The following is a 7943-nucleotide window of genomic DNA, read 5'->3' as shown; positions in this document are numbered from 1 at the left end:
TCCACCTACCAGGACTTCCTGGAAATGGCTCTCCTGCTGCTGCACCTGTAGCCCTGCCTCCCTGGCTCCAGGGACAGTCCCCGCCCAGGCGGCCCTGGAGACAGACTCGGTCAGTCCCGGCCATGGAGGAGCCACAGACACGGAGGGCGGGGAATCCTCAAGACTGGGGGTCCTCGGGGAGCTGGCCCGAGCCCCGGCAGGCCAGAGCAGGTGGGGGAGCAGGGGGCACATGGCACGACGCCCCGGGGCTGGGAGAAAGTTCCCGGGGGCAGAACCTGGGCTGGGTCGCTGCTCCCTGGTACGGGTGGGAGGGGTCGCGGTCAGCAGCTTCCGGGATGGGGGGCCCACCCGATTGAGGAAGAGGGTCTAGGGGCTGCAACCTGGGTGTTCGAGCAACAGGAAGGACCTATGGGCCAAACTCCAGAACAAGAGGGACCAGGAAGTTGGAAATATATCCACGTACCTGGGGAAGGGGGATAGGGGCAGCGCTGGGTGCTGGGTGGGGGGAGATATGAGCGTCTGGACTCCTCCAGGGGAAGTAGAAGCCTAGAGGGTTCAAATTCCTGAGTCAGACTCCCAGACCTGAAGGGAAGGGGGTTTGTGGGCCTCCGGGCGCGCGCGGGAGAAGAGACTGAGGGAGCCCTGAGCCCAGGGGAGAGAGAACTAGGGGAGTTCTGGGGCACCCCGACATCTGAGGTGAGGGGCTGGGTGTGGGGAGGGGCTGGGGGACCCTGGGTGTGGGGAGGGGCTGGGGGACCCTGGGTGTGAGGGAGGTGGGGCTGGGGACCCCTGGGTGTGAGGAGGAGGGGCTGGGGACCCCTGGGTGTGAGGAGGAGGGGCTGGGGACCCCTGGGTGTGAGGGAGGAGGGGCTGGGGACCCCTGGGTGTGAGGAGGAGGGGCTGGGGACCCCTGGGTGTGAGGGAGGAGGGGCTGGAGACCCCTGGGTGTGAGGGAGGAGGGTTTGGGGACCCCTGGGTGTGAGGGAGGAGGGCTGGGGGACCCCTCTGTCTGAGGAAGGAGGGATGGGGACCCCTGGGTCTGTGTGGGAGGACCTGGGACCCCTGGTTCTGGGGAATAGGAGTGTGAACCTCTGTGTCTGAGGAATAGGGTTGTGGACCCCTGTGTCTAAGGGAGGAGGGATGTGGACCCCTGTGTCTGAGGGAGGATGGATGTGGACCCCTGTGTCTGAGGAATAGGGTTGTGGACCCCTGTGTATAAGGGAGGAGGGTTGAGGACCCCTGTGTCTAAGGGAGGAGGGATGTGGACCCCTGTGTCTGAGGGAGGAGTGCTGAGGGTCCAGACTTGGGTCTCCTCAGTCGCCTGCCACCCCCTCCAGGCCCTTCACTGTCCTCTGTGTTGAGTGAGCTCCCCAGCGCTGCCACCGTTCGCTACCGAGGCCCAGGGGTGCTGCCCTGGGGGGGCGTGGAGGAGGAGGGTGAGGAGGAAGACCGCAGCTTCCAGGCCTTGGCAGAAGCCGCCCACCAGGAGCAGCAGGACGTCCTCCCGTCCCGGGAGCTGCCCTGGCCCATGCAGGCCAGGCGGGCACACAGGTGCGGCCCTGCCCCTTGCTGCGACCCTGACTTCTGCCCCTCTCTGCCCCCGCGGCCTCCCCCCCGCACGCCCTGCTCCTTCCTCTCCCCGCAAGCCTGGCTGCCTCGGTTTCCTTCTGTCTGAATCCGCCTCTGCTTTCCTCTCTGCTGGGCTGCCTGCCCTCAGGGCCCGTCTCTGTCCTTTACTCTGTCCCTTGCAGGGCTGTGAGTAGGAAGCCTGGGCCTCATGTCCAGCAGGTGGAGGTCATCCTGGCTATGACCCGAGATGGATCATCTTCCCTTTCCCTCCCAGGAAGAGCCAAGCTAGGGGCCAGGCGGCTCAGGCCTCGGGGTCCAGGGTGACCCACTGGACCCTGCAGCTTCGAAGATCCAAGGAGAAGTTTCAGCGTGCCTTACAGGCTGCCAAACCCTGGGCGTGGACACTGAAGAAGATTGGGGGTGCATCTGGGGGCCTGAGGGGAGAGGGGCTGGGGACCCCTGGGTGTGAGGAGGAGGGGCTGGGGACCCCTGGCTCTGGAGGAGGCCGATGATGACCTCTGGGTCTGTGTGGTATGGTTGTGGACCCCAAGGTCTGGGGGGAGGTTTGGTCCCCTGGCTGTGGGGGAGGTGGGTGGGGTCCTGAGCCAGGGGCTGGGTCCTGGCTGGTCTCAGGCCAGTCCTGACTGCAGGCCAGTTCGGCGCGGGCACGGCCTCCTACTTCTCCCTGCTGCGCTTCCTGCTGGCACTCAACATCCTGGCCTCCCTGCTGAGCGTCTGCATGGCTCTGCTGCCCACCTGGCTGGAGGGGCCTCCCCCACCCCCTCCAGACACCCACAACTCCACCTGTGGACACTACGACCCCCACCTCCAGGGCTTGGTCTCCTTCCCTTCCCAGCTCTTCAGCCTGCTGTCTGGGGAGGTAGCAGCTGGGTCTGGGGGAGCCCCTGTGGGCCCTGCTGCTGGGGTGGGGTGGGTGGGTCTGGGGGAGCCCCTGTGGGCCCCGCTGCTGGGGGGTGGGTGGCTGGGTCTGGGGGAGCCCCTGTGGGCCCTGCTGCTGGGGGGTGGGTGGCTGGGTCTGGGGGAGCCCCTGTGGGCCCCGCTGCTGGGGGGTGGGTGGCTGGGTCTGGGGGAGCCCCTGTGGGCCCTGCTGCTGGGGGGTGGCTGGGTCTGGGGGGGCCCCTGTGGGCCTCGCTGCTGGGGGGGTGGCTGGGTCTGGGGGAGCCCCTGTGGGCCCCGCTGCTGGGGGGTGGCTGGGTCTGGGTGAGCCCCTGTGGCCCGCTGTTGGGTGGGGGCTGCCTGGCTCCGGTCTCCCCCCACAGGGATTTCTGGAACGGTCCCCGCTCTTCTACGGGTTCTTCCCGCCGCGCCCTCGCCTGGCCATCACCTACCTGAGCCGCACCTTCGCTGGGGGCCTCCTCTCCCTGCTGCTCATCCTGCACCGGTCAGTGCCTCCCCGCCGCCCACGGCTCCCTGACCCACCTCAGGCCCCTAGCCATTCCCAAGTCCGCTCCCACTCCTGACGGCTTTCTCTCTGAGCTAAGTCGACCTTTTGGTGAGACAGCACAGTGACAAGACTCTCGGCCTGAGGCTCCTTCACTCCCGCTTTGGTCAGAGGGCAGTGCAGCGGTTAAGCGCACATGACACAAAGCACAGGGACCAGCATAAATTCATCCCAGTTCCAGCCCCGGCTCCCCACCTGCAAGGGAGTCGCTTCCCAGGCGGTGAAGCAGGTCTGCAGGTGTCTGTCTTTCTCTCCCCCTCTGTCTCCTCTCCTCTCTCCATTTCTCTCTGTCCTATCCAACAACGACGACATCAATAACAACAACAGTAATAACTACAACAATAAAACAACAAGGGCAACAAAAGGGAAATAAATTTTTTTTTTAATTTTTAAAAATTTATTTATTTATGTATTCCTTTGTTGCCCTTGTAGTTATTATTGTCATCATTCTTGGCTAGGACAGAGAGAAATGGAGAGAGGAGGGGAAGACAGAGAGGGGAAGAGACAGACAGACACCTGCAGACCTGCTTCACCGCCTGGGAAGCGACTCCCCTGCAGGTGGGGAGCCGGGGGCTCGAACCGGGATCCTTATGCCGGTCCCTGCGCTTTGTGCCACCTGCGCTTAACCCGCTGCGCCACCGCCCAACTCGACAGAGCTTTTAATTATTTTAAATATATATATATATATATTATGAGAAAGTGACCAGCACAGAGGCCACGCCACAGCCTATACACGCTCAGCGTGGGCTACTGCACTCAGCAAAAACTCCTTTTGTATTTTGCCTCCAGGGTTATCGCTGGGGCTCAGTGCCTGCACTACAGATCCTCTGCTCCTGGAGGCCATTTCCCCCTTTTTGTTGCCCTTGTCGTTACTCTTGTTATTATTGTTGTTGTCAGTGTCATTGTTGCACAGGACAGAGAGAAGTCAGTCGAGAGGAGGGGAGATCTGGTCCCCCGCGTCCCAGCGTCCCGTCTCCTCTGGGTGGGTGTCCATCCTGTGGCTGTGTTGCAGCCCTGCTGGCTGCCCGGCCACACCTGTGCTCCGGGTCCCCTCAGCTCAGTGTCCGGGCTGAAGCAAACGCTGTTGGCCGAGTCGGGGGCCCTGACCAGCTACAGCCACCGCGTGTTCTCCGCCTGGGACTTCGGTCTCTGCGGGCAGGTCCACGTGCAACTGCGCAGGCGCCAGATCCTGGGCGAGCTCAAGGTGCGCGGGGCGGGGCTAGTGCAGGGGCGGGGCTGGTTCAGAGGCGGAGTCAAGGTGCACGGGGCGGGGCCTCTCAGGGCAGTGGGAGGGGCTTCCGCGGATACTGGACCCAGCTCTGCCTGAGAGCCAGGTTGAGGGGCGCAGGGAGGTGTCAGTATCCGGAAGGAGTGGCACCCAGGACTCCACGGTTCAAAGTGTAAGAGCTGGAGGGAGTCGGGCGGTAGTGCAGCGGGTTAAGCACAGGTAGTGCGAAGCGCAAGGAGCGGCGTAAGGACCCCGGTTCGAGCGCCCAGCTCCCCACCTGCAGGGGATTCGCTTCACAGGAGTCTTTCTCTTCCCCTCCTCTCTCCATTTCTCTTTGCAACAATAAAACAAGGGTAACTAAAGGGAATAAATAAATAAATATTAAAAAAAAGATTTACTTCTTAAAAAAACAAATTGTAAGAGCTAGTTGGGGGATGGACGGCGTAGTGAGCGAGAGTCAGGCCTGGTTTTTGGTTTGCTCGTTTTTATTTATTGGGTGAAATCGAGAAGGATGGGGAAGATAGCAAGAAAGAGACAAAGATACATCTGTAGGCCTGCTTCACTACTTCTGAAGCTTCTCCCCTGCAGGTGGGGACTAGGGGCCTGAACCCAGGTCCTTGAGCACTGTAGCATGTGTGCTCAACCAGGTGCGCCACATCCGGCCCCCCTTTTTTTAAAAAAAAATGTTTTATTTATTTATTTTTAGTGAAAGAGTGATACAGAGAGAAGGACACACCAGAGCACTGCTCAGCTGTGGTTTATGGTGGTGCTGGGGACTGAACCTGGGACTTTGGAGCCTCAGGCTTGAAAGTCTTTTGCATAACTGTTATGCTGTCTCCCCAGCCCCTCTGTTTGCATAACTGTTATGCTGTCTCATCCGGCCTCTCTGTTTATAAATACATAAAATGACTAGTCCTTAGATACGGCAGTAGCGCGCCAGTTCCAGTGGGAGTGGCTGCCCGGACCGCTGGCCGTGCCCGGGGGACCCACGCGCACCTCTCTCCCGGCCTCAGCTGGAGCTGGAGGAGGCGGACGTGCGGCGCCGGGCCGCGGTGCGGACCCTGGGCCAGCAAGTCTGGGTGTGGTCGGTGCGGGCGCTGCTCAACCTGCTGGTGTGTGGCCTGCTGGCCGCAGCCTTCTACGGCGTCTACTGGGCCACGGGCGCCTCCGTGCAGCTGCAGGTGCGGAGGCCCGGGGGCGGCTGGCCGTGGGGGGGGAGGATGCCCCGCCCCCGGCATCCTAGGAGGGGCTGTGGCGCCTTCAAGGACCATAAGCAGGGCCCCTCCCTCGGGGTTCTTCCTCTTGCTCCCTCCCCCAGGAGGCGTCCATTGTCCAGAAGGCCCCGCTGCTAAAGCTCGTGGTGGATTTCCTCCCATCAATCTTCGTCTCGGGGGTCAACTTCGTTCTGCCTCCTGTGTTCAAGCTCCTCGCCCCCCTGGAGGGCTACACCCAGAGCCACCAGGTCATCTTCATCCTGCTCAGGTGCCGGCCTCCGGGTGGGCCGGGGGGTCTCTGGCCCAAGCCGGGGGCCCAGTGACATCTGGAGCCTGTCTGGGAGCCTCCATTTCGCCTCCCCCCGCCAGGACCGTGTTCCTCCGTCTGGCCTCCCTGGTGATGCTGCTCGTCTCGCTGTGGAGTCAGATCACGTGCGGGGGCGATGCCGAGGCGCCGGCCTGCAAGACCTGCGGCTACAACTACGAAGAGCTCCCGGTGCGAAGGGCGGGGACGGGACTCCTGGGTCCCCGGCAGGGAAGGAGGAGCAGGGTGGGTGCACGTTCGGCGCCCGAGACGGTTGGAAAAACCGAAGCGTGGTGCGGGTTCCGGGGCTTCGGCCTCGGGTAAGTTCAGAGGCTCGGGCTTCAGTGACCTGCAGCTTCCTTCTCTCAGTGCTGGGAGACTCGGATAGGGCAAGAGATGTACAAGCTGCTGCTCTTCGATCTGCTCACGGGCCTGGCGGTCACACTGCTCATCCAATTTCCGCGAAAGTGAGCCTGTCCTCAGTGGGCCCCGCCCCCGCGGGAGCAGACCCCGCCCCTATGATTTGATTGGCTCCGCCCCCGGGCCCCGCCCCGTCCTTCCAGGACACACCCTCCGGAGCCCATGGGAGCTCCGCCCCCCTCGGCACGCTCGCTGCCGATTGGTGGACGGGCGGGACGGGGACGTCCTGCAGGCCCCGCCCCTGACCCGGCCCCGCCCCGCCCCGCCCCGCCCCAGGCTGCTGTGCAGCAACCTCTGCCCCAAGGTGGCCGCCCAGGAGTTCCAGGTGCCCGACGAGGTGCTGGGGCTCATCTACGCGCAGACGGTGGTCTGGGTGGGCAGCTTCTTCTGCCCTCTGCTGCCCCTGCTCAACACGGTCAAGTTCCTGCTGCTCTTCTACTTGAAGAAGGTGTGGGCTGGGGCACGAGGGGACGGAGAAGGAGCCGTGGGAGACTGGACGGGGTGCAGTGCCGCCCCCCCACACACACACGCGCACACGGGACACTGACTTCTGAGTCCGACTCGCTGGGCCTGGACCCCCGGCTGCCGGCTGTTACATTCTCCCCACCCTCCCCGCCAGCTCACCCTCTTCTCCACCTGCTCCCCGGCCGCCCGCACCTTCCGGGCCTCCGCAGCGAGTTTCTTTTTTCCCCTGGTCCTCCTCCTGGGCCTGGCCGTCTCCGCCGTCCCGGTGCTCTACAGCATTTTCCTGTAAGTGCCGAGAGGCAGGCGCCCGCCGCTCGCTCCTTCCCGCCGCCCTCCCTCCTGCGGGGCACGGACTCACGCCCGCTGTCTTGCACGTCAGGATCCCCCCGTCCAAGCTGTGTGGCCCCTTCCGGGGCCAGGAGTCCATCTGGGCCCAGATCCCAGAGTCCATCCGTGGCCTCTCTCAGACCAGCCAGGATTTCCTCTTCTTCCTGGGAACCCAGGCTTTTGCGGTTCCCCTTCTGCTGCTCTCCAGGTGAGGGGACCAGAGCCCGAGCTGGAGGCCCGGGGTGGGGGTCCTGCTGCTCTCCTTTCAGAGAGGAGGGGCCTGGCGGCCAGGTGGCCCGCAGTGAGCTGCAGGCTTCCGGGGGCGTGGGTGAGGCGTCTCAGGATCCGCTTCCATTCCGACTGCCCTAGCATCCTCATGGCCTACACCGTGGCCCTGGCTAACTCCCACGGCCGCCTCATCTCTGAGCTGAAAAAGCAGATCGAGACGGTAAGCCTGGCGGGCCCCCGGGGACGCAGAGGGGACCGGCCTGGCCTCCACCTCTCCTGCCTTGACCCGCAGGAGTCTCAGAACAAAGTCTTCCTGGCACGGCGCGCGGTGGCGCTGAGCTCCGCCCAGGCCCTCTGAGCCGCCGGGCCGATCCCGATCCCGATCCCGTCGCCCGTCGAGTCGCCGAGAAGACCCAGGTGCTTCGGGCCAGGGAAGCCAGTGGAGCGGCTAGTCTGCCCAGCCCCTCGCTTCTCTCCCCTCAGTAAACAGCCCGGCTCCTGCGAGCTTTAAACGGTGCATCCCAGTGGTATTGTTATACGGAGAACTGAGAAATGTTATGCATGTACAAACTATTGTATTTACTGTTGGATGTAAAACATTAATTCCCCAATGAAGAAATTAAAAACAAAACAAAAATGTGCATCCCGGGGTGGGGGCGGGACTTCGCAGACAAGATCCAATCGCGTGGCGCGCCGGGCTCTTCCGCGTGTCGCTCCAGCCAATAA

At 63.3% G+C, this 7943-nt stretch overlaps 1 protein-coding gene across 7 annotated transcripts; it reads left to right on the top strand.

Moving 5' to 3' along the window:
• The first annotated feature begins 18 nt into the window (after positions 1–18).
• TMC4 (transmembrane channel like 4) lies at positions 19–7863 on the top strand. 7 transcript variants are annotated; one of them, XM_007538717.3, is made up of 15 exons: positions 19–210; positions 1338–1551; positions 1844–1989; positions 2220–2449; positions 2850–2971; positions 4088–4235; positions 5273–5440; positions 5578–5741; positions 5843–5969; positions 6147–6244; positions 6474–6645; positions 6817–6947; positions 7042–7197; positions 7359–7437; positions 7510–7861. In XM_007538717.3, exons 1-15 carry the CDS (start codon positions 123–125, stop codon positions 7573–7575), a joined length of 2109 nt encoding a protein of 702 aa, XP_007538779.2. In that variant the 5' UTR covers positions 19–122; the 3' UTR covers positions 7576–7861. The 7 variants fall into 7 exon arrangements, with proteins under 7 accessions (XP_007538779.2, XP_060028834.1, XP_060028828.1 ...); XM_060172851.1 differs by lacking the exon at positions 6817–6947 and having other exon boundaries at positions 5578–5721; positions 7510–7863; XM_060172845.1 differs by having other exon boundaries at positions 5578–5721; positions 6817–7197; positions 7510–7863.
• Positions 7864–7943: the final 80 nt, after the last annotated feature.

This window comes from Erinaceus europaeus, chromosome 2 (assembly GCF_950295315.1).
Source record: "Erinaceus europaeus chromosome 2, mEriEur2.1, whole genome shotgun sequence".
In the NCBI taxonomy this organism is placed as follows: domain Eukaryota; kingdom Metazoa; phylum Chordata; class Mammalia; order Eulipotyphla; family Erinaceidae; genus Erinaceus; species Erinaceus europaeus.
Note: the sequence above shows the minus strand (reverse complement) of the source record. Positions and strands in the feature narration are given on the sequence as shown.

What these genes read in the sequence shown, in the direction of transcription:
- TMC4 (XM_060172816.1), top strand. Translation starts at nt 123, where the DNA reads ATGGAGGAGCCACAGACACGGAGGGCGGGGAATCCTCAAGACTGGGGG. An exon ending in TCAGCCTGCTGTCTGGGGAG is followed by an intron (nt 2,450 to 2,849) that starts GTAGCAGCTGGG and finishes CTCCCCCCACAG; the next exon opens with GGATTTCTGGAACGGTCCCC. An exon ending in CTCATCCAATTTCCGCGAAA is followed by an intron (nt 6,245 to 6,473) that starts GTGAGCCTGTCC and finishes GCCCCGCCCCAG; the next exon opens with GCTGCTGTGCAGCAACCTCT.